The sequence below is a fragment of the Sorex araneus genome, chromosome 2 (genome assembly GCF_027595985.1).
Source record: "Sorex araneus isolate mSorAra2 chromosome 2, mSorAra2.pri, whole genome shotgun sequence".
Taxonomy (NCBI): domain Eukaryota; kingdom Metazoa; phylum Chordata; class Mammalia; order Eulipotyphla; family Soricidae; genus Sorex; species Sorex araneus.
Genome location: NC_073303.1, coordinates 262,738,703 through 262,763,085, shown reverse-complemented (window position 1 = coordinate 262,763,085; position 24,383 = coordinate 262,738,703). Strand labels below are relative to the sequence as shown.

General features: G+C 69.5%; 1 protein-coding gene across 1 annotated transcript; it reads right to left on the bottom strand.

Moving 5' to 3' along the window:
- Positions 1 to 49: 49 nt before the first annotated feature.
- On the bottom strand, positions 50 to 23,621 carry FAT2 (FAT atypical cadherin 2). Its single transcript, XM_004611582.2, has 23 exons — positions 20,405 to 23,621; positions 19,234 to 19,548; positions 19,056 to 19,114; positions 17,738 to 18,043; positions 17,270 to 17,480; positions 16,385 to 16,524; positions 15,820 to 16,095; positions 15,240 to 15,450; positions 10,014 to 14,060; positions 9,240 to 9,436; positions 8,398 to 8,551; positions 7,996 to 8,229; positions 7,241 to 7,624; positions 6,940 to 7,154; positions 6,440 to 6,577; positions 6,013 to 6,156; positions 5,371 to 5,568; positions 4,142 to 4,946; positions 3,913 to 4,058; positions 3,001 to 3,442; positions 2,527 to 2,674; positions 1,743 to 2,182; positions 50 to 1,289 (listed from the first exon to the last, which is right to left on the bottom strand). The coding sequence occupies exons 1-23, from the start codon at positions 23,619 to 23,621 to the stop codon at positions 898 to 900; spliced, it is 12,819 nt and encodes a 4,272-aa protein (XP_004611639.2). The 3' UTR covers positions 50 to 897.
- Between the last annotated feature and the right edge of the window lie 762 nt (positions 23,622 to 24,383).

Here is a 24,383-nt window from a genome sequence, read left to right as displayed (position 1 = left end):
GGCATAAGCACGTGTACTCACAACTGCACACATGTGCACACGTTTCACACGCCTGCACACATGTACATGCTCCATGTGTCCCCACACATGCCTGCACACGTGCAGGGTCCCATCCATCCCCACACTCACATGTCAGCATAGTGTACATCCATTCCCGTGGCCCTGTGTTCACACATGCATACACCTGTTCACATGTGAGCGTGCGCCCATGTGGGCTCTGCATTCACATATTGCACGTATCCACACGCCCACACGCAGACACGTCCTGCCCCTGCTCGTGTGCTCCACACGAAATCTGCTCCTGGACCCGTGTCTGCTCACAGGCGCACACCACCGGCACGTGTCCGTGCTCCGGCATCCACGTGCACATGTGCGCACACTGCACGCCCCGGTGGCCCTGGCCCCAGCGGGCTGTGTCCTCGCAGCCTCTGCGGCCCGTCCAGACATCAGGTGGAAGTCTGGAGACCCTCTGACGCATCCGCCCGGCCTGGGCCCCGAACTTGAGACCCTGGGGTGTGACACGGGCCCAGGGCGCCCGCTGACCGTCTGTATGCCCACAGGGACTGGCTCTGGTCGGGGCGCGGAGTGCTGCACCCCGCGGCCAGGCTCCCACCCCTGTGGGTGCACGGCCTCCTCAGGGACCCGTGTCACCACGCCCAGTTTGGGGACCCTTCGGTCAGGGCCTCCCCTCGCCCCTGCACGCTCACGTGGAGGGTGACAGGGCGCTGCATCTGCTCTGCCTGAGAGAGCGTATGGCCGTGTCCCATGGGGGCTGCCGCCACCTTGCCCGCTCTGACGCCACCTCCTCGCTGCTCTGACGTCATCTCACCCCGCCGCCGCCTCCCGCTCTGACGTCACCCCTCGCCCGCGCTGACGCCGCCGCCGCCTCCCGGCTTGCTAGAACATCACCTCGTCGCAGCTGCCGTAGTCGCTCTCCACCTGGTCGGAGCCAGCGTAGTGCGGGGGCGCGGGGCGCTGGCCACGGCCGGGGGGCAGCGCGACCCCCACGTCGCCGTCGGCGTAGGCGGGGCTGGCGCGGCGCGGGAGGCGCGCGTGGTAGTAGCTGACGGCCGTGTACTCGCCCGTGTACTCGCCCGTGTACTCGCCCGGGGCCCGCGGGGACTCGCCGGGGGCCAGCAGCGCGTCCAGGTCCTGGTGGCTGTAGCGTGGCGGGAGCGGCGCCCGCTTGTTGCCCAGCTCCAGGGGGAAGGGGAAGCCCCCGTAGGGGACGGGCTGGGCGAGGCCCGCGTCCTTCCTGCAGTAGGCGGGGGGCCAGGCCGCCGGCGCGTCTGCAAGGCAAGAGGGCCGGGTGAGCGCCGGGCCGCCCGCACCGGACGGGCCCCCGCCCCCGCTGGCTGCTGGGCCTTCGGGGACCCCCGGGACCACAACCCAGGCCCAGGAGGGGGCGAGAGCCAGAGGGCTGCCTGTCTGTCTGCCCGTCACTGCCCCTCCGACCCTCCCCGGGGGTCCAGCCGGAGGAGCTGAGGCCAGCCTGTGCCCGCACGGCACTGAACCCTCTCTGGACCTTCCGGGCCGCGAGCTGCCCTCTGCACCCAGCTTGTTCCGCCCTGGCCCCTGGCTGCTGCGGTGACCTCTGCTGCTGGCCCCATGACCTCGAACCCCTAGCGGTGACCCTCACCTGCCGTGCCTTAACCTTGGGACCTTGCTGTGACCTTGGGGCCCGGCACTAGCCTCGAGCACTGCCCACCCGCTCAGAAGGCCCGCGGGTGCCTGGCACTGACCCAGCGCCTCGCCTGACCAGGTCCTCTTCACGCCCGCCTCAGTGCGGGAGGGGGGCACCACAGGCGGCAGTCGGGGGGGCACGCTGCAGACCACCGGCCGGTGCTTGGAGCTGGGGCCGAAGGTGACGAATTCGGAGGCCTTGGCGGGCTCTGCGTGGGCCAGCGGGTCCCCAGCGCCTGTGCCCAGGGCGCTGAGCTGGATGGGGGGCACCTGGGTGCCCACGCCCACACTCCTGGCCAGCAGGTCCGGGTCCTCCCTGGCCACGGGCTTGTGGGCGCGGCGGCGGCGGCGGTAGAGGAGCAGCCCGGCGGCCGCGGCCAGCACGAGCAGGAGGGCGGCCCCGAGCAGCAGCAGCTCCTGCTGGCCCCAGTCCCCGCTCTGCACGGCCGGGGTCACCAGGCAGCCGCCCGCCGCGCAGCCCTGGCTCTCAGTGTCACACCTGCGGGCAACAGTGTAGCGCTCACAGCCCGCCCGGAAACCGCAGGCCCCGCCCCCGCCGCAGGCCCCGCCCCACACCGCAGGCCCCGCCCCAACTGCCCCATGCGGACACCCAGGTGGGTGGAATGGCCCTTCCTGGGGCTCCGCACCCAGCACCCCTTACCCAGCACCCAGCACCCCATACCCAGCACCCCTCACCTAGTACACCACACCCAGCCGTGGGGTCCCCACACCCAGCACCCTTGTTTAAGAGGTGGGTGCCCTCCAGAAGGGTTGCTTTCGACCCGGTCTCCGTAGGTCAGGATGTCCCTGCTGGTGCCCTGGAGTCCCCTTCCCCTCCCTTACCTCTCTCCCTGCTGCGGGTACGGGCAGCCGCAGGGGGCGCCCCCTGGAGGTGTGCAGGCCGCTGGGTCCGGGCAGTCGGGGGAAGAGCAGTTCTGTCCCTGCTGGCACTGCTGCCCCCAGAAGCCGGGGGGACACTGGCACATGAAACCTGGGGGCACACGGGCAGGGCTGGGACCCCGTCCTATCCCTCATGCAGCTTAGAGTCCCCACAGCCTGGAGGAGGTTGGCCGGGCGGGGGGTTGGGGTTCAGGACGGGGCAGAGCAGAGGCACCGAGCACAGCGCCCCCTTTGGTTGGTGCCGGGTGCGAGGTGCCCTCACAGCGGCCTGGGGCGGGAGTGAGCCTCAGAGAAGCAGCATGGTCCCTCGGGGACGCTGCCCCAGTGGTGGCTTTGGGGTGGGATCTGGGGGCCGGGATCTGGGTCGAGCCTGTGACCAGGGACTGCTGTGCTGCCCATGGGTGCCCCTCGCCTCACCTGCCCCGGGGTGCGGGGTGCACTGGCCTCCGTTGGCGCAGGGATTCGGGCTACAGGCTCCGTCCTCAGGGTCCCCGGGGCAGCAGGGGCTGAGTGCCCGCCGCTCCAGCCAGCCAGCCTCCGTCCCGCCCAGCATCTCCAGCGCTGCCCCGTGGATGGCCACCGCGTCCAGGCAGCCCTGAAAGCCTTGGGACACTCGGGCGGGCTCTGGGGGCAGCAGCTGGCCGCCCAACACCAGCTCGCTCTCTGGCTGCGGGCCCCCGCAGCTGCCCGGGACCTCCAGGGCCGCGCTGCTGCCGTCCACCTGCAGGCTGGCCGCCTCGCCTGTCACCTCCAGCCGCACCGCGTGCCACTGCCCGTCGCTCAGGCGCCGCCCCGAGGACAGGTTTCCGAGGAAGCCCCCGGGGCAGTGCAGCTCCAGCCTCAGCGCCCCGTCCACCAGCTGCAAAGGGCCGTGGTCAGCCGGAGGCTGCGCCCCCCACGAGCACCCCGTGTCTACGGGGCTCAGGGTCAGGCACTCCTCCCAGCTGGGGCCCTGTGTCCCACGGACTGGCCTTGTGGCCTGCCCGTGGCCCCCTGTCCTGTCCGTGTGCTCTGCGGGGCTTTGTCATTGGTTTGGGTTTTGACACTTTATCTTTGGTGGGGGTGGGGAGGGAGCACAGCTGGCGGTGCTCGGAGGTCACTCCTGGCTCTGCACTGAGTCCTGCCGGGCTTGGGGGACCACGTGGGGTGCAGGGGCTCACACCCAGGCAAGCGCCCTCCCTGCTGTCCCCCGCCCCGCCCCCAGCCCCGCCCCAGCTCTGCGTGATCGAGCGTGCCTGAGCCTCCGGAGCCTGCAGGGGGAGGGCCAGTGGGGGGCGTCCCCCCAGCAGCGGCCAGCACTTGACTTCCTGCGGCCTGGGCGGGACTCACCTGCAGGGACAGGCTCACCAGGCCCTGGACCAGCAGGACCGTGGCCTCTGCCTGCCGAGTCCTCAGGCGGAAGTGGGCATCCCAGGCCTGGGCCCCCGGGAGGTGGTACCGGCCGATGCTCTGGCCTCCGAACCTGGCTGCCGTCCCTGGGGAGGGGCCGGGGTCACTGCGGGCACGTGCCGCAGCCCTGCCGCCCCTCCCCCTCAGTGCCACGGAAGGCCACGCTCACCGTTGCAGCCGCAGCCGAGCCGGCGGTGCCGGGGGCTGAGCACGCTGAGCCGGGCGGTGCTGTAGGGGGGGCCCACGGCCGGCTCCAGCCGCACCGTCTCCCGGCAGGGCAGCGCCTGGCAGCCCGCACCCTGGCAGGGGGCCACGGGCACGGCCGCCCGCAGCTGCAGCCCCACCGCCCGCTCCAGCTCCGGGGCGGAGTGCGAGATGGCGGCCGCCAGCTCCTGAAGCTGCTGGAAGGTTCCGGAGTGGCCCTCGAAGACCAGGAGCATGTCCACGCCGGGGGCAGCCTCGGCGGGCTGCAGGCTGGCCAGGCGGATGCCAGCGCGCCGCACGTCCAGCCGCTGGCCCAGGAAGCGCTGGAGGTTGCGCCAGTGGTCGCTGACCAGCTCCTCGGGGCTGAGGTGCTCGAAGCCCAGCCACACGGCCCCCCGCAGGGCGGCACGCTCTGCACGCCACACGTGCACGTGGACGCCAGCCGTGGCCGCGAAGGTGCCGTCGCTGACCGTGACGTTGAAGCTTTGATGGCCGCACGGCAAGCCCTGGGCGGCCAGTATCGTGCCGTCCGCCGGGCCCACCGAGAAGTGTGTGTCGGGGGTCTCGGGCCCCAGGCTGTAGCTCAGCGTGTCCTGGGGGTCACGGTCGGTGGCGTGGATCTTGCCCACTAGGCCGCCTGGGAACTCGGCCTCGCCGAGGGTGATGAAGATGTCCAGGGGCAGGGCGGACGGCGGGTAGAGGCTCCGCGCGGTCACACGCACGCTGACCGAGGTGGACGACGTGAGGGCCGGCTTGCCGCTGTCGGAGGCCTGTGGCGGGTGGGCGGGCAGGCGGGCAGCACGGTCAGCCAGGGCCCCGGGCAGCAGCCAGACTCCCTGTGCCGGCCCCTTGAGGACAGCTGCCTCACCCCACACTGTCACCCTTGCAGAGTGGGCGTGAGAAGAGCACGCCCTGAGCGACCCCGGCACGCCCTGAGTGACCCCAGGTCTTTGCTGCTGTTTGCTGGAAGCCCGGGGGCAGTGCGTGATGCGGGGATGTCCTGAGCTCGGGGGTCACAAGAACCGAGGGTCGGGCAGGGGCAGGAGGCACGGACAGGCGGCGGGCAGCTGTCTCCCCACCCCGGGCACCCCCTCAGTGCCGCAGTCCGCACGAGGAGCAGTGCACGTGGACGGCACAGCGAGAGGCGCCCTCGGAGGCGCCCGCGTCCCTCCCCGGGGCCCCTGCTGCCCTCACCTCGATCTGGAGCTGGTACTGGTCCTGGACACTCCGGCTCAGACCGGCGGCGGTCAGCAGCCAGCCATCGGGGGTCACCCGGAAGACGGAGGCATCGTCCCCTTGGGTGATGCGGAAGGAGAACGGGGGCCCGTTCTCAGGCGAGTCGGGGTCACTCAGCACCAGCTGCAGGACTTTGCTGCCGATGGGGGAGTTCTCCTGAGGAGACAGGACAGCCGAGAGCCGGTGAGTCCGGCCCCTCGAGTCTCCGACCACCTCCAGGCAGGTCCCCACTGGGTGCCCCGGGCACTCAGGCTGCCGTCTGCCCATCCATTGTTCATTCCATTCATCCGTCCGTTGTCCATCCGTCCCCACCCACCTCACCATCCATCACTTTTCTCTGCTGCTCACCTGTCTACCTACAACCCGTCTCTCCGTCTCCCCGGCCCATCTGCCCACCTCTGTCTGCCCACCCTCCCACCAGCCGTCACCCGCCCACCATCTCCACATTTCCCCGTTTACTCATCTGTACGTCCGTCCGCTCATTCACGTGTCCACCCACCATCCGCTCACCTGTCCACCCTTCCACCCACTCATCCATTCCCACGCCGCCTGGACCCGGGGCTCCGGGGTCCGGCGCCCCCCACCCCGCGGGGCCCCCACCTGCACGGCGGTGCTGTAGTTGAGCTGGAAGAATCTTGGCGGGTTGTCATTGACATCCACCACCTGGATGGTGACGCTGGTGTCCTGGTGCAGGGGGGGCCGCCCACTGTCTGTGGCGCGGAGCCGCAGGGCATAGCTGGAGGCCTGGCAGAGCACAGGGGGCGTCAGCCAGACTCACGTTGTGCCGAGAGGCGGGTGGGGGGCGCCCGCCCCTCGCCCCCGCCAGCCGCCGTGCTCCCTGCGCCCTGGCCGCGCCTGACACGGAGCTGGGTGGGCAGCGCAGGCCTCCCGGGACAGAATGTTCCGGAGTGCTGGTGGGCGTGCCTGCCCAGGAGCAGGTGCTCCAGGGGTGGGGTGGGACGGTGGGGCCCCTCCTAGTTGGCCATCCAGCGCGGATGCAGGCAAGCCCCCTGCCCCGCCATCTCACCTGCTCCCAGTCCAGGGCCCTGGCCACCTGCAGCTGCCCGTTCTCGGGGTGGATGGCGAAGTGCCCGTGCTGATCTCCTCCCACCAGGCTGTAGGTGATGGCCCTGCCCTGGGCTCCATCTCGGTCGGCCGCAGACACCTGCCAAAGGGAGGGTGTGGACGGACTGAGCCCAGGCGCCGTCCAGCGGGGCGGGGGAGGGCAGGCCCTGGGCAGCCCCTGACCCAGACCTGCCCCCTCGATTCCTCAGGCTGGGGTTACCCGGCCAGGCTTTTCGGGCCCCCTGCAGGCAGAGCCCGTCCATGCCCACCTGGGGAGTGGCCGCGGGGTCCGCAGGCTGGAGGGGAGAAACCACCCTCCAGCGGACTGGGCGGCCCGTGCGAGGGGGTCCTGGGAGGGGGCGAGGCTGGGGTGCAGTAAAGAGCTGCGGGAGTGGTGGGGCCACCCCCCTGCGGCTGAGTCCAGCCCCACAAACCCGAGGCCTCGCCTCTGTCCAGCCGTACCGTGAGCACGACCCGGCCCACAGGGGCGTCCTCCGGCACCCGTGCGTGGTACGCGTCCTGCAGGAAGCGGGGCCGGTGCTCGTTGATGTCTGTGATGTTGACCACAAGCGTGGTCACGTCCCCGAGGGAGGCCGCATCTGTTCTGCTGCCCTCGATGGACAGGAAGTACCTGGGGGTCGTCTCGAAGTCCAGGCTGCCATTGACGTACAGGACCCCTGGAGAGAAGCGGAAGGGCCTCACCAGGGAGCGGGGGCCAGGAGAGGCACCCCCGGCCCGCAGGCTCGGGCGTGCTCTGTCTTACCTGAGTGGGCGTCCAGGTGGAAGTGGCCCTGCTCGTTCCCGCTGACCAGGCGGAAGGCTGCCCTCTGGGAGCCGGGCCGGGTGAGGGCGTCCAGGCGCAGGACCTCGGTCCCGAGGGGGGCGTCCTCGGGCAGCCACACGCTGTGCTCGGGGCCCAGGAACACGGGCAGGTGGTCGTCGCGGCTCACCACGGACACGGTGACGGTGCTCAGTGTGGACAGCGGGATGGGGGTGCCCAGGTCCGAGGCGCGCACGGTCAGCTGCAGCGGGGCCTGCGGCGCGGTGCCCAGCGGCTTCTCCAGCCGGAGTACGCCCGTGCTGGGCTCAATGGAGAAGCGGCCGTCGGCGGAGTCGCTCAGCGCGTAGACCACCTGCGCGTTGGGGCCTGCGGGCCGGACAGCCGGGCAGAGGGTCGGCGCGGCAGGGCCGGGACAGACCCCAGCCGGGCCGCAGCTCACGCTCAGGACACACGGGGCTGCCCACGCCCACCCCAGTGGCCCTGCGCACCCGGCTTGCGGCGGGTCTGATGGACACGCTAGGAGACGCCCCTCCTATGGGGCCCCAGGCGCCCCGCCCCCCTCAGGCCACACCCCGGGCAAAGGCCACACCCCAGCATCAGGCCACGCCCCAGGGACTCACGCCACGCCCCGGGGACTCACGCCACGCCCCGGGGACTCCGGTCACACCCCGGGGCCAGGCTACCCCCCTGGCCCTCAGGCCACACCCCGGGGCCCAGGCCACACCGTCTCCCCATACCTTGGTCAGCGTCGAGGGCCAGCAGCACGGCCACTGGGGCGTGGAGGGTCGTGTTGTCGGAGACCACCAGGGCGCAGTGCGGTGGGGAGAAGCGGGGGGCGTTGTCGTTCACGTCGTCCACGCGCAAGGCCACGGCCGCCTCACACCAGCGTCCGCCCCCGTCGGTAGCCTTGGCCACCAGGCTGTACTCGGCCTTCCGCTCCCGGTCCAGGGCGGCGAGGGTGCTCAGCTGCCCTGAGAGGCCAGTGCGGGCTGTGTCCAGGGTCCTGAGGCCCTTCCACTGGCCCGAGATCCCCCTGCGACCGCCTTTCCCCCTCCCTGCGCGGGCCCCTCCCTCTGGCCCCTCCCCCCCGCCCCTGGGACCTGCAGGCCTGCACTTCCCCATCCCCTGCAGCCGCGCACCTGTGTGGGGGTCCATGTGGAAGTCGTGGGCACCCGGGCCGTGCAGGGAGAAGGACACCTGCGCGTTGGTGTCCACGTCCGCATCGCTGGCGGACACCTGCAGGACCAAGTGTCCCGGGGAGGCATCTTCCTGGACGTGGCCACTGTAGAGAAGCTGGGGGAAGGGAGGGACACGCGGAGGTCACGGGGGGGGGAGGGGGACACACTGGGTGAGGGGGACGGGAGGTGCCTGGTGTGATCACAGGTTCCCCAAGCTGCCCTCTGGCCAGTCACAGGTCCCTGGGGGCCTGCACTGCCCCCCGAACCCCCTCTGTGGACTGCAGTGTGATGGGGGGAGCCAGCTGTGTTGGGGGCTGGGTCCACAGGTGCAGACACTGGGGCGCGTTCCTTAATCCCTCACATGGGGCAAATGTTCAGACACGCATGAATGTCACATGTGCACGCACACACAAAACCTGTTACATGCATATGCTCACACAGGCACATGTTTATGTGCACATGTTCACACATGCATGCAATGCTTATTGCATGCATGCACATGCCCGCACACGTGTGTGTATTCACACAGTGCTCATGGTGCATGCATGCACATGTGTAGATGCACATGTTCATGTATACACAGTACACAGTGCATAAATGTACGTACCCACAAACGTGTATACATATGTCCATGCACGCACAGGCAACCATGTGCATGCATGGACATATGTATACATGTCTGCACTGTGTGCAGGTGCTCTAACCTGCACACAGTGCAGACATGTGCATGCACACAGTTTCATGCAAGCACACAGGCTCACACATATACACAGGCCCATGTGCGCCTGCCCTGACGGGCTCACCTGGGCGCAGACAGGGCTGTTGTCGTTCACGTCCAGGACCAGCACCTCCACGGGCACCGACGCCTGGAACTTGCCGTCCGAGGCCGTGACCCGCAGCAGGTGCTTGGCCGTGTGCTCGCGGTCCAGGCTGCGCCTGGTGAAGACCGTCCACTCGTCCCCCGCTTGGCGGATGCCGAAGAGGCCCAGGGGGTCTCCCTCTAAAGAAGGGGGGCCAGGAGTGTGAGGGGCCAGCTCCGGGCCACAGGCCGCCTCCCGCCTGGGCAGGGCGTCCACCTCTCCTGCCCCAGGACCCAAGTCCACACGGCAGGTCGAGTCCCTGCAAGGCCGGGGGCCGTGGCCAGTCCTGTGGCCAGGGGCTATGGCCAGTGGCATGGCTGGGGGCCACACCCAGGTGCCTTGGGGCCTGCGGGGTGGGCGTGCTGGGGTGTTGCAGCCCTTTCAGGCAAGTCTCTTTCCAGCCCTGGGCAGGCCCTGCAGGGGGTGGGCAGAGTCATTCCAGGACCCTTTCTGCCCTGTGCTGGCCGGAAGCCCAGTGTCCACTCCACTCCCTAGTAGCCAGGCCCCTTGGCCAGGCCCTTCCCCTGTTGGTCCGATGGTGTGGAGGGTGGAACCAGGGCGTCCCGGCGAGTCCTCAGTTTCCCCAGAGCCAGGGGCTGAGAGTGTGCCCCGGACGCCTCTACCCCCACCCAGGGCTGCAGCTGCCGGGCTGATCCCCCGCCCCACCCTGGCATGGCGTGGGCTCCTCGCGGCCCGGAGGAGCGGGGCCGCACTCACCGGTTATGTAGCAGGTGACCTGCCTGTGGTGGGCAGACACGTCGGCGTCCGAGACCCGCAGGGCCACCACCGGCTCCCCGGGCTCCCCGTTCTCCACCACGGCCCCCTGGTAGCCGCTGGCTGCGAAGCGAGGAGCGTTGTCGTTCTCGTCGGCCACGGCCACCTCCACCAGCACGCGGGAGGACAGCTGGGCCCGGCCGTGGTCGTGGGCCTCCACGTGGAAGCGGTGGTGCTCTGCAGACTCGCAGTCCAGCGGCTGCAGCGCGCGCACCCAGCCCGTCTCGCCGTCCACCGCGAAGAGCTCGTGCAGGCGGCCGGCGGGGTCCGCCTGTAGCCGGTAGCTCACCTGGCCGCCGCGCCCGCTGTCCTGGTCACTGGCGGTCACCTGGATGACGGCCACGCCCGCCGGCATGTTCTCGGTCAGCACCGCCCGGTAGGGGTCAGCCTCAAAGACGGGGCGGTTGTCATTGACGTCCAGCACCTGGATGTGGACGGAGGCCAGGGCCAGTAGGCGCGTGTCGCCGTGCGGGCAGTGTGCCAGCAGGTCCAGCTGGTACCACCGGGTGTCCTCGTAGTCCAGCGCCCGGCCCACCCTGAGCAGCCCGCTCTGGGGCTCCAGCGTGAAGGCTCCGTCACGGTTGCTCTCGGGCGTGGCGCCCTGCACCAGGCTGTAGATGACGGGCTCGTGGCCCGCCTCCGCGCGCACGGAGCCCACGGCCGCGCCCTCGGCGAGGTCCTCGGCGGCCGAGAAGGTGTACAGGGGCTCGGAGAACCTGGGCAGGGCCGCCCGGCTGGGCACCACCTGCAGGTGCAGGGGGGCCTCGGCGAGCCGGTGCGGGGGGGCCCCATCCTGCGCCCGCAGCGTCAGCCCCACCGTGCGGTTCTCCAGGCCCGCCAGGCTCTCCCTCACGCGCACCAGCCCACTGGCGGGGTCCACGTCCACCACGGCCGCCTCCCCGCCGGCCACGGAGTAGGTGACATCCGCGTGGCGGCCCTCATCGGCGTCGTAGGCCAGCACGCGCAGGATGGGGGCGCGCTGGCTGGCGTTGGCCGGCACGGACACGGTGTACTCGGGGGCCGAGAAGCGGGGCGCGTTGTCGTTCTCGTCCGTGAGGATGACCCTCAGGGTGCAGAAGCCCGCCCGGCCACCGCCGTCCCTGGCCATCACGCGCAGGGCCACCACTCGTTCCGTGGCGTTCTCGCGGTCCAGCTCCCGCAGCGTGTGGACGCGGCCACCCGGCCCGATGGTAAACTTCTCGGCGGCCAGGCGGTTGATGATGAGGTACTCCACCTCCCCGAAGGGGCCGCTGTCCCCGTCCACGGCCTGGAGGATGGCCACCTCGGTGCCCACCGCTGCGTTCTCGGCCAGTTCGGCCTCGTACAGGGGCCGCGAGAAGGCGGGGCTGTGCGCGTTGGCGGCTGTGGTGTTGATGTAGACGGGCACCGTGGCGCGGAAGGCCCCGTCCGAGGCGCCCACCCGCAGGCTGTAGGACGCGTCCAGTGGCTGCGTGCACAGGTTGAGCCTGGAGATGACCCCCGAGGAGCGGTTGATGGTGAAGTGACGCTCGGGGTCGCCCGAGAGGATGAGGTAGTACAGGCGGCCGGCGTCGGCGGGGTCCGCGTCCAGCGCCTGCACACGCAGCACCAGGTGCCCACAGGCGGCCAGCGAGCTCACGTGGGCCTCGTACTGTGGCTGCGCGAAGGCCGGCGGGTTGTCGTTCACGTCGGTCACCTGCACAACCACCAGGGCCTCGCCGCTGAGCGGGGGGTCGCCCCCGTCCGTGGCCCGCACCTGCACCCGGAACTGCGGGCGGCTCTCATAGTCCAGCTCCCGCGTGGTGGACAGCTGCCCAGTGGCCGCGTCCACCTGGAAGAAGCTGGACGCGTCCGAGTCGCCGTCCACGATGTGGTAGGAGATGTCCCGGTTCCGGCCCGCGTCGGCGTCGGTGGCCAGCAGCTGGATGACGGGCGTGTGTGCGGGCAGGCCCTCGGCCACGGCCGCCGTGTAGAGCGGGCGGGAGAAGGCGGGCGCGTTGTCGTTCACATCCTCCACCAGGAGCTCCACGCTGGCCTCGGAGAAGGCGCCCAGGGTCATGTCCGTGGCCCTGACCGTGAACTCGTGTCTCGTCTCAGCCTCGTAGTCCAGGGGCCCCGTGACGCTGACCATGCCCGTCCGGAAGTTGACGGCCACGCGGGCCAGGGCCTGCGCCTCAGGGATGTGGTAGATGAGCGGGTGGCCCTCGGGGCTGCGCGCCTGCGTGTGCAGCACGGGCGTGTCCCGAGGGATGTCCTCGGGCACCCTGACGCGGTAGCGGGGGCTCTGGAACAGCGGGTGGGTCTGGTTCCTCACCAGCACCAGCACCTCGGCCGCTGCCCGCAGTGGGGGACTCCCGCCATCGCTTGCGACGATGCCCAGGCGGTAGCTGTTGCGGGCGCGGTAGTCCAGGGGCTTCCGGAGCGAGATGTCCCCCAGGAAGGGGTCGAGGCGGAAGTAGGCGTAGTCTTCGGCGAAGGCGTAGGTCACCGCGGCATGGACGCCCTGGTCGCGGTCGGCGGCTGAGACCTGCAGGAGGACGTCCCCCGGCTCGGCGCCCTCGGGGACCACGGCCTCATAAGGCAGGTGCTGGAACTCGGGCCGGTGGTCGTTGGCGTCCTCCACGGAGACGCGGACCAGCGCCTGAGCCACGCGCGGGGGCACGCGGCCGTCCCGCACCTCCACGGTCACCACGTGGGTGTCCTGCTGCTCTCGGTCAAAGGCGCCCCCGTGGGTCCGCAGCACGCCGGCTGCAGGCGCCACGTGGAACTGGTCTGTGCCGTTGAGGAGGGTGAAGGCCAGGCTGTCGTTGGGGTGGGCGCCCACCACGCGCAGTAGCACCAGCGCCCGCGTGCCTGGCTCGTTCTCCCGCACGGCCGCCTCATACACGTCCCGGTCGAACCGCAGGTCCGTGGGCACAGCGGGTGCCACCCGCAGCCTCAGCAGAGCCGTGGCCTGGTGGAGCCCGTCAGACGCGCCAAGAGTCAGCTCCCGCCCGGCCCCCAGCCGAGAGGGGTTCACCACTCGGAGGTGCCCGGTGCCTGGGTGCAGGGCCACCGCCCCGTCGGCATTGCCAGCCTCCACGCCGTAGGTGACTGTGGAGTCCGGGTCGTCCGCGTGCACCGTCAGGAGCCCCATGCCCGGGTGGACGGGCCCCGTGACGTCCACCTCGTAGGTCTGCTGGGAGAAGCGTGGGGGACAGTCATTGACGTCGCCGACCCTCACCGTGACCCAGGCAGGCCAGGGCGCGTATAGCACGGGCGTCCCTTGGTCGCGGACGTACACCTGGAACCGGAAGGAGGCGGCGCGCTCGTGGTCGAGCCCCGCCGTGGTGCTCAGGGTGCCCATGCCGGGGTCCAGCCGGAAGAAGCGTAGCGCCTCGGGCTCCAGCAGCTGGAAGGTGAGCAGTGCATCCCCGTCCCCGTCCCCGTCGGCCGCCCGCAGCACCAGCGGGTTGTGGCTCTCGTCCGTGACCAGGCTGCCGGGCGGGGCTGCCTCACTGACGTGGCCCTCAAAGGCAGGCTGGGAGAACTCGGGCACGTGGTCATTGGCGTCGAGGACGGACACGAGCACCGGGACGTCGGCGAAGGTGCCGGCCATGCTGTGCCCGCGGACCCGCAGCCGGTGGGACGCCCGCGCCTCGTGGTCCAGGCGCCGGCGGGTGCGGAGCAGCCCGGAGTAGGGGTTCAGGGAGAAGGCGGCGTCCCGGCCCCCGTCCACCAGCTCATAGGAGACCTGCGAGGGGGCGCTGGCCACCACGCGGAGGATCGGGGAGCCCACGGGCACCGTCTCGGGGACCTCGACGAAGTACTCGGCCTGGGAGAAGCGGGGGGCACTGCTGGGCGCGGGGTGGACGTGGACGAGCACCGTGGCCAGGTTGTGCCGCGGGGGCGAGCCTCGGTCCTCTGCCTTCACGGTCAGGGTGTGCTGGGCTGGGCTGGCCATGGGCAGCGGCTGGGCCAGGGTGAGCGTGCCCAGGAGGGCATCCAGGGCAAAGAGCCCCGCGCTGTTCCCTGCAGAGAGAGACACGCTGCGATCACCCGCAGACCGCCACCGGCTCAGCATGCGGGGGTCCCCGACTGTGAATGTCAGGGAGACCCCGAGTGTGTGTCAGAAGGCTCAGCCCTGACGCTGCCACAGGCCAGAGACTGCAGGTTAGGCCGGAGCTCTGGAGTCCTGAATGAGGGAGGGAGGAGGGCTCTGTCTACACAGCTGGAAGGGACGGTGGCTGTTACTGTGTAGCCGTGGGGGACGGTGGCTGTTACTGAGTAGCTGTGGGGGACGGTGGCTGTTACTGAGTAGCTGTGGGGGACGGTGCTGTTACTGAGTAGCTGTGGGGGACAGTGGCTGTTTCTGAGTAGCTGTGGGGGACGGTGGCTGTTACAGGCTGTTCCTGAGTGTGGGACAGTGGCTCTTCCTGAGTCTCGGGGACAGTGCCTGTTCCTGAGTCAAGGGGGCCTGCGCTGGAGCGACTGAGTCTCCCCCAATTCTGAAGTGTTGGTCACTGTCTGTGCTTTTTAGGCAGCTGCAGCCCCAGCCTTTTACAGCCCCCGGGATTTTTAACCAGCTCCCTGCTAGCGCTATGTTTGTGGGGGCACCCAGTGCTGGGCACACCCCTGCTCTGACACGGGCACCCCCCGGCCCCATTTTCTCTGGTAGTTTCTGTAAAGTCATTCTCACAAGGTTTATGTGGTTTTTTTTTTTTACACTTTCTCTTGATTTCTGATTTAGTTGTGGGCCACTCCTGACACTGCTCAGGGTTGACTCCTGGCTCTGTGCTCTCCTGACCAGTCAGGGGTGTCAGGTTACAGGGTGTCAGGGCCAGCACCCTCTCCCCCTTTGCTCTCTGTCTCTCTGGCCCTGGTCTCACTTTTTTTTTTGCTTTTTGGGTCACACCCGGCAATACACAGGGGTCGTTCCTGGCTCATGCACTCAGGAATTACTCCTGGTGATGCTCAGGGGACCATATGGGATGCTGGGATTCGAACCCGGGTCGGCCGAGTGCAAGGCAAACGCCCTACCCGCTGCCTGGTCTCACTTCTGAGACAGGATAACCCGTCCCCCAGATAAGAGGCAGAGCCTGGATGTCCCCCTAGATGGCGTGTGTCTGCCACAGCCCCGAGTGTGCGCGTCCCCTCAGACCCCGCCTGCCGTGCCCTGGCCCCTGCGGGCCTGGCTCATGCGGGCCTCACCTTTGAGGAGGGAGTAGTGGACGTCAGCCTGGGGGCCCCAGTCCCCATCCAGGGCGCGCAGCTGCAGCATCTCGGTGCCGGGGGCAGCTGTGTCGGCCACACTGGCCTCGTACTGCGGCTGGGTGAAACGGGGCGGGTGCAGGTTCCCGGCCTCCACGTGCACCAGCACCCACACGAAGTTCCTCTTGATGGGCATCTCCTGGTCTCGCACCTGGGGGCAGCGGGTGAGGCGGGAGCAGCTTAGATTCAGCCGAGGAGGGAGAAGGGGCGGGAGGCCGCTGGCTGCCCTGGGCATAGGGCGGGTTCCGGAGACGCCCTCAGGGCCCCAGCATCACGGGGGAGCCCACGGGGGCCCCGACTGTTCAGGGTGAACCTGGTGTCCCAAGTATCACCGCCTCCTCGCACCCTCACATGGAGCTGCCCAGCCCGGCCGCCTGCATGTCGCAGGGACAGGCCCAGACCCCTGGACACTGCCCAGATGGCCTGAGCCGTGGGCACGGCGGAGCAGCACTGACGGTCAGCCTGAGCCGAGGGGAAGAGCCATGGGGGGACGTGGCCAGGGGTGCAGCCCCCCACTCACCATCACGGTCAGCGTGTGCTGGGAGGGTCCCGGGCCCAGGTCTGCCACGGTGACCAGCACCCCGGTGCTGGGCTCCAGCTGGAAGAGGCCGCTGCTGCCTGGGTCCTGGCTGCCCTGGATGGTGTAGACGAGGCCCTTGCTGTTGTCGGGGTCTGTGGCCTGCACCTGGAGCAGCCGTGTGCCCAGCGGCGTGTTTGCGGGCACCCGCACCTCGTACTGGGCCTCTAGGAACTGCGGCCGGTGGCGGTTCACGTTGGCGACGAGAGAGATGTGGACCTGGGGGACAGGGTGGTTGGGGACAGGCCCTCGGCTGGTGCCCGGCGTTACCCCACACTCTTGGCCCCCATCCGCGGAGCAGCAGGGACGGCCGTGTGGCTCGGGGCCGTGTGGTGCGGGGCCGTCGGGCATCTCGGCCGCGTGAGGCTGGAAGGGGCGTGGCCACAGACGGGGACAGCGAGCTGCCCGCCGGTGGCCAGCTGCATCCCCAGGGGCAGCCCCCGGGCCCCGCCCCTTCTGGGGGTGGCAGTGCGTCCCGGCGGCCAGTGCTGGAGCTGGGCCATCTCACCTGTGTGGCGATGCTCTGGGCACCGTCGGTCACCTCCACGGTCAGGCTGTAGTTGCTTCGTCTCCTGGTGTCCAGGGGCTTGGCGATGAGCAGGCTGCCCGTGGCTTTGTCCACATCAAAGTCCATGTTCTCGTCCCCACCTGGGGGGACACACAACTCACTGACAGGGCGGCCGTCCCCGGGGGACCCCGAGCCCAGGGGATGCTGAGAAGGTCAGAGACGGGACAGAGCAGGGTGACCAGCTAGAGTGCCCTGGGGCGCCGAGGACTGCCCTTAGCCATGTGCCCGGGGGCTGTGCGAGGGGGTGCGGGGACACGGTGAGCAGAGTCTGGGAGACCCCGAGCCTCACACCCAGGACGCGGCGGTGGGGATTCCTCAGCCTGTGTGTCAGGCTCTCCCTGGGATCACAGAGGCCCTGGCTGGCTCACGTGTGCATGCACACACGTGTGCGGCGTGTGCTGCCTGAGTGTAACTGTGCCCACACACACCCACATACACAGTCCCCCCAGACAAAAGCTCAGGTTAGAGACCCGAGGACTTGGGGGCAGGCCACGACAGCCACGGAAGAGGCAGTGAGCCCAGCCGGAAGCGTGTGTCTCCCCTCAGCAGTGCCCGCTCCTGGCCTACAGGGGGCAGCCTGGGGTCAGGTCGCTGAGGGGCCATGAACGTCCACCTCCCCTTCTAGGGGCCTAAGGACAAGGCTCCTGAGAATGTAGTTGCCGTCCAACTTGATGGCCAGCAGGCAGTGCTGGATCCTGAGCTTCTGACCCTCCCAGTGTGGGAGGGGACACCCCAACCGGTCTGAGACTGGACATGAGGCTGAGGTGTCCCGAGCTGCCCGGCGCTGGACATGAGCTGGGCTGCCCAGCTTCCCGGGGTCCTCACCTGAGATGCTGAACCACAGGAGCCCGGGACGGCCCTGGACAGTGACCATCCCCACCATGTGGTTCACGGGGTCGGTCTCCATGACGGTGAAGCTGTAGAGGGGCTCCTCGAAGGCCAGCGGGGTGGTGGGGGGCGGCGGCTGTGGGATCCACTCCACGTGCAGCCGGACACTGGCCGAGAGCGCAGGCTGCCCGCCGTCCGTGGCCTTGATCTGGAAAGCGCCATGGGAAGGGTTCCAGTGGGCGGCCGCGGCTAGCTGTGCTGTTTCCACCTCTAGAGGCAGCCCTGCCCTCCTGTGGCTGCACCAGGAAGGAGGGCTGAGGCGGGGCCCCTCTGACAGCCAGACTGGGCTCCTCCGGCACGCCAGGGGCTGCTGCCCGCCCGGACGGCCCCTCTCCCACCCCTCGGCGAGGGCAGAGCTGAGAGGAGGCCCTGCCCCGGCCCGAGACCCTCAGCGCAGACCCTCACCGTCAGGATGTTGTAGTCTCCGGCCCGGAAGCTGCGGTTTGCCCAGACCACGCCCGTGGCCGGCTCCACCGAGAAGCCGTCGGCGTCACTGTCCTGGATGCTGTAGGTGACCCGGCCATTGGGCCCCACATCCGGGTCGGCGGCCACCAGCCGGTACAGCGGCCCGGGCACCCCCAGGCCCGCTGGCAGGCGCACGGTGAAGAGCTTGTGGGAGAAGGCCGGGGGGCTGTCGTTGGCGTCCCGCACCTGCACCACCACCCTGCAGGTGCACCTCTGCGGGGGCTGCCCCTGGTCCTGCACGGCCACCTGTGGGCAGCGACGCTGTCAGCCCTGCCCCACCCACCCCTGCCCGCCCGGGCCCACAGGTCGCTCACACACTGGACACTGCCAGTCTCGGTGCCCCTGTCCATCTGTCTCTGTCCCCTGCAGCTGCCAGGGCCAGCCAGGCCTCCTCTCTCCCACACGGGCCTGCCCCCCAGGACCACCCCTCACGGCCTCAGGTGGTTAGGGGAAACCTGTATTCCTGGCTGGGGGCTGTGGTCACAGGTACCCTGAGCTGACCCTGTGTCCTGAGCTAGCCCCATGTCCTGAGCTGACCCCGTGTGTCCTGAACTGACCCCGTGTGTCCTGAGCTGAACTCGTGTGTCCTGAACTGACCCCATGTGTCCTGAACTGACCCCATGTGTCCTGAGCTGACCCTGTGTGTCCTGAACTGACCCCATGTGTCCTGAACTGACCCCATGTGTCCTGAGCTGACCCTGTGTGTCCTGAACTGACCCTTTGTGTCCTGAGCTAACCCCGTGTGTCCTGAACTGACCCCATGTGTCCTGAGCTGACCCCCTGTGTCCTGAGCTGACCCTGTGTGTCCTGAACTGACCCCATGTGTCCTGAACTGACCCCATGTGTCCTGAGCTGACCCTGTGTGTCCTGAGCTGACCCTGTGTGTCCTGAACTGACCCTGTGTGTCCTGAACTGACCCCGTGTGTCCTGAGCTGACCCTGTATGTCCTGAGCTGACCCTGTGTGTCCTGAGCTGACCCTGTGTGTCCTGAACTGACCCCGTGTGTCCTGAACTGACCCCATGTGTCCTGAGCTGACCCCGTGTGTCCTGAGCTGACCCCGTGTCCAGAGCTAACTGAGGTGACCGTGGTGGTGCCCACCCAAGGACCTTAGAGTTGGGGTGTGTGGGGGGGCTCATCTTCCTGCCCTGCTCAGCCTGTAGCCGCCTCCAGCGCCCCCCAGGGCTAAGCTGACCCCGGCCTCGGCACTCAGCACTGCAGAGTCCAGCCGCCTTCCCGAGGGCTTGTCCCCCCACTGACCTCCAGGACGTGCTCGTCCTTCACCTCCCGGTCCAGCTGCTGCGCCGTGGACAGGAGCCCTGGAGAGGGAGGAGAGCAGGTGGGAGGATCCCTGGGCCCAGCACCCTGACGCAGACACGGCCCCACCCCCACCCGTGTCCCCAGCCTGGTGGAGCCGGGCGCAGACCCCAGGGCCCACCTGTGTAGGGGTCCAGAGCGAAGAGCCCCAGGGCGTTCCCGCCGGTGAGGTTGAACCTCAGTGTCCCCGCCAGGCCGGCGTCGGCGTCCTGAGCGTCCAGCTGCATGACCGGGCTGTGTGGGGGCACGTCCTCCCGCACCGCCGGGTAGAACACGGGACTGGACACGCGGGGCGGGTTGTCATTGACGTCTGTCACCTCGATGTACACCTCGGTCACTGCAGATCGTGGCCTCGAGCCCCTGTCCTCCGCCTGCACGGTCAGCCAGTGGTGGGCCACCTGCTCCCGGTCCAGGCTCTCCAGGGTTCGAATCACACCTGGGGATGGGGCTGCATCAAGGTGTGCACACACACCTGCACACTCGTGCTGCACCACACAACTTATACATGCGCAGCACATGCCTGCACACAACTGAACATACGTGACATACCTGCACAAGCTGCACGGCACACACATACATATGCATGACACTTGTCCAAACATGCCTGGACATACGTGACATGCCTAAACAACCTGTTGTGCATGACACCTTCACCCCTACACAGTGTGACACACTTGCATGTGCATCATACCTGCATACGCATGCATGTCACACCTGCACACACCTGTAATGCATCATGCCTGCAGACAGCACATGCATGACATACACACCTGCTCATGCATGACCCTTGCAGGTGCCAGCCTGAGAAGTCACAGCGGGGGCACACGGGCAGCATGAGGGGATTCCTGAGGCCACAGGGTGCAGCTCGGGGCCCCTCCACAGTAAAACCCAAAGCACCCCACAGCCAGGGGCTACGGGCAGAGCCCACCTCCTGCGGGCCCCAGCGGCAGGCAACAGACGTGACGTGAGCTCCTGTATGTGGTGCCACTGGCATACACACATGCTTGGACACAGACATGTAGCTGTCATTGCAGGACGCACTATTGCACCCATGCGATGCGTGCACATGCCCGCACATGTCTGGCGCATGCAAACAGCAGCACACATGCGCATACACACACAGGTGACACGTGTGGCCCGTGCCTGCATCTCACACACGCACGCACACACACACACACACACATACACACACACACACGGTCGTGGGCGTGCGCCCAGTTGTATGACCGGCCTAGGGACCCATTTGGGCCCTGCCTTCCTCGCTCCCGCTGGCCCCGCGCCTCCCGCCATACCTGTGTGGGGGTCGATGTCGAAGGCGGCCAGGCGGGTGCCCGCCCGCAGGGAGTACCGCAGCTCCCCGTCCAGGCCCCCGTCCTCGTCGTGGGCCACCACGGCCAGCACCTCCGTCCCCGCGGGGCTGTTCTCCCGCACCCGGCCCTGGTGCAGGAAGGAGGCAAAGCGGGGCGGGTGCAGGTTCTCGTCCACGTCCAGCACGGTCACCTCCACGCGGCACCGGGCGTGCTGCGGCCGGGGCTGCCCACCGTCACTGGCCCTCACGCTCAGGTTGTAGCTGGCTCGCCGCTCGAAGTCCAGCGCGGCCTCCAGGCGGAGGGCCCCGGTGTCGGGGTGCAGCCGGAAGGTGCCGTGGGCGTCGTCCAGCAGCGTGAAGCGCACCTCCCCCGCAGGGCCCAGGTCGGGGTCGGGGGCGTCCAGCACCGCCAGCACCGTGCCTGGGGGCAGGTCTTCGGGGACCTTCAGGCCGAGGACCTCGGGCACGCACTGGGGCGCGTGGTCGTTGGCGTCCTCCAGGGTGACCAGCACGTCCGCCACGGAGAACAGGGCGGGGCCCTGGCGGGGCTGGTCACGGGCCTCCACCTTCAGGGCGTGGTGCGGCTGGGACTCCCGGTCCAGGGCGCCTGTGACCACCAGCTGCCCCGTGAGCGGGTGGACGGAGAAGTGCTCCGTGGGGCTCAGCAGTGTGTAGCGGACCCTGCTGTTAGCCCCCGCGTCGGCGTCCTCTGCGCGCAGCTCAGCCACCGCCGTGCCCACGGGCACGTCCTCCGCCACGCTCAGCTGGTACCCGCCGGCCGGGAACCGGGGCGCGTGGTCATTGCAGTCCCTCACGATCACGTCCAGCAGCTTCCAGGAGGACCGCGGGGGGCTGCCCAGGTCGTGGACGGTCACGTTCAGGCTGTAGCCCCGCGTGGCCTCGTAATCCAGGGGGGCGGCCACCATGAGCTGCCCGCTCTCCAGCGCCACGTCAAAGTGGCCGCCCTCGTCCCCACCGGCGATCATGTAGACCAGCTGGCCAGCAAAGCCGGCGTCGGGGTCCACGGCCGCCAGGCGGGCCAGTGGGGTGCCCGGGGGCGCCTGCTCCAGCACCTCGACGCTCTGGGGGGAGGGGTCCTGGAAGAGGGGTGCATGCAGGTTGGGACAGGGGGCGCCGAAGTCCTCCTCATCATCCACGCCGGCGGCCGGGGGCGGCTCCTGGCCCCCCGCCGCTCGCAGGACGGCCTTGGTGAACTGGGCCAGCACCCCGGTGTCCACGCAGGACACGGGCACCTCGAGGCGGGCGTCCGGCACCACGGTGAGGTTCAGGGTCGTGGGTGTGGCGTAGAACTTGCCGTCGAAGGCCGTGATCTCCAGCAGGAAGCGGGCGGGGCCGGGCGGCAGGGCACGGCGGAGGGAGACCAGCCCCGACAGCGGGTGCAGGTCGAAGTAGTGCAGCTCGTTGCCCGACACGAACTCGTAGCGGAGGGTCTGCAGCTCGTCCACGTCGACGGCCGACACGGTGGCCACAGCCCCGCCCACCGGCCAGTCGCGGCGCAGAGCCCCCACGCAGCCCACCGCCTCGAACACCGGCTGGTTGTCGTTGGCATTCTGCAGCCGGAGGGACACGGGCACGTCGGTCTCCCGGCGGAAGGGGGACCCCCAGTCGGACGCGCGGACGCGGAAGGTGTAGAGCCTCCGCGTGAGCTCGTAGTCCAGGGGCCGGGTTGTGGTAACGACGCCCAGGAAGGGCTCAACCTCGAAGGGCATGGCGCGGGGGCCCACGAGGGAGTAGGACACGCGGCCGGCGTCGCCCCGGTCCCCGTCGGTGGCCGTCGCGGTCAGCACGCGTGTGCCCGCAGGGAGGTTCTCGTCGAAGACGGCCTCGTAGGAGGAGCGGTTGAAGACGGGCGCGTGAGTGTTGGCGTCCAGTACCTCGACAAGCACCGTGGCCGCGGCCAGCGGCGGGGCCGTCCACACCTGCAGCCGGAAGTGCGGGTGCTCGCGCCAGTCCAGCGTGGCCGCCGTGACGAGCAGCCCAGTGCGTGGGTGCAGCCGGAAGTGCAAGCTCCCGGGGGTCGGCTGCAGGGAGAAGCGCAGGCTGGGGGGGGCGCCGGGCACCCTCAGGACCAGCACGCGGTGGCCGGGAGGCGAGAGCTCACTCAGCTGCACCCGATACACCTCCTGCTCAAACCGCAGGGCGGCCAGCCCGGCCGCAGGCAGGTGGAAGGCCAGCGGCGGGGACTGCGCGGCTGGCGGGCCCCGCGCCCGCGCTCGAAGGCTGAGGTTGAAGCCCGCCTGGTGCTGCAGCCAGTCCAGCTCTTTGGCCAGCAGCAGGCGGAACTCGTGGCTGCGGCCGGGCACCGCGACGGCCTTAAAGTAGCCGTCAGGGTCACCGGCCACGACCTCCAGGGCGTCGGCGCCCGGGGCACTGGTGTCCAGCAGCACGGAGGCGAGGGCCCCATCCTCTGCACCATCGGCAGGGGCCACGAGCACGGAGGCGATGGTGGGCGTCGGCCGGGGGGCGGGGTCCACGCGCACCGTCAGCCGGGCAGGGGTGCTGGAGCCGGGCCGGGTGCGGTCCACGGCCAGCACCTGGAACTCGTGGTCGGCCTGTGTCGTGGCGCCCAGCCTGCCCAGCAGGGTCACCACACCGGTGGTGGGGTGCACGGCCAGTGCCTCGGGCCGGCCGGGCAGGACGTAGTAGAACTCGGCGTTGGGCCCCAGGTCGGCGTCGGTGGCGGTCACCTGGCAGATGGGCGTGCGGGGGGCCGTGTCCTCGGAGATGGCCACACGGTAGGAGGGCGGGGAGAAGAGGGGCTTCAGGTCATTGCGGTCGAGCACACGCACGGCCACGCGTGCCCGCTGCACGCGCGCTTCCCCCACCTCGGCCGCCTGCACCAGCAGCGTGTACGCGTCCCGGACCTCTCGGTTGAGCGCGGACGCACCGCTGCCCGCCCGGGTGCGCAACCTCAGGAAGCAGAAGTCGCCCACCGCGTGCTCCTCGGCCCGGAACAGGCTGCCCGGGTCGCCCTGCAGGATGCGGAACCGCACGGCCACGCCGGGCCGGGCCAGCTGCACGCCCATGCGCACGGGGCTGTCCACGTAGGTCCTGGGCGCCGCGTTCTCGTAGATGGTGGCGTTGTACAGGGCATGGGTGAAGCGCCAGGCCGGCCCGGGGTCCTCTGCGCCCACCGCCAGGGCCAGGCAGGGCAGCACCGCCCACAGGGCGCCGAGCATGGCGGATCCCGAGACCCTGGGCGGGAAGAGACGGCGGCGTCAGGGCGGGGGGGGGGACGGAGGGCAGCGTCTCCTGCAGGACGAGCCGCCCACCCCACCAGTCCTCCCGTACCTTGGGCGGGGCCAGGTCGCCCCTCCACCTCCCCTGCCCCCAGCCCCTCCCGTTACCCCCATCTGTCCCAGGGACAGGTGCGTGGAGAGGGCAGAAGTGTCGGGAAATGAGTGAACGGAGGGTTTAGGGGAGGGCAGAGAGCGGGACCCCCTGGCCAGCAGCCCTCGGAGGTGGACGGCGCGTTGGCCCTCCCACTCGCCTTAGGGGCTGCACAGAGAAAGCTCTGGAATGTTAGAGGCGTTTCTGTGCCTGTTCCTGCGGCTCAGACAGGAAAGACCCCCACACCCGGCTCCAGGCAGAGAGGCGGCAAAGCGGGGACGTGGGGGGCGTCCCGGAGCCCAGGGCCCGTTCCAGGGCACGACCCTGTGCCCTTCACTGCCAGGTCAGAACCCGAGAGGAGGCAGCGCAGCCGCTGCCCGCTGCCCGCTGGGCGCCGCATTCCCAGGGAAGCCAGACTGACCGGTTCTCCCGTCCCTCAGAGGCAGGCTTCCGGGAGGCATCCCAGGGATCCCGGGGTCCCTAAGCAGGTCGGCGGCTCCCGCCGGGGGTCCCGAGCACAGAGGACCAGGGGCCTAACTGGGGTGGGAACCTGGGGCGAGGTGGGCCCACGGCCCGCTGCCTGCACTGCTGGCCCCAGGCCGAGCCCTGGA

Coding starts and splice junctions, on each gene's coding strand:
- FAT2 (XM_004611582.2), bottom strand. CDS start 23,621: ATGCTCGGCGCCCTGTGGGCGGTGCTGCCCTGCCTGGCCCTGGCGGTG. Junction 16,096..16,384: donor CCCAGAGCATCGCCACACAG/GTGAGATGGCCC, acceptor CCTGTCCCCCAG/GTCCACATCTCTCTCGTCGC. Junction 15,451..15,819: donor AGCACACGCTGACCGTGATG/GTGAGTGGGGGG, acceptor CGCTGCCCCCAG/GTGCGAGACCAGGAGATGCC.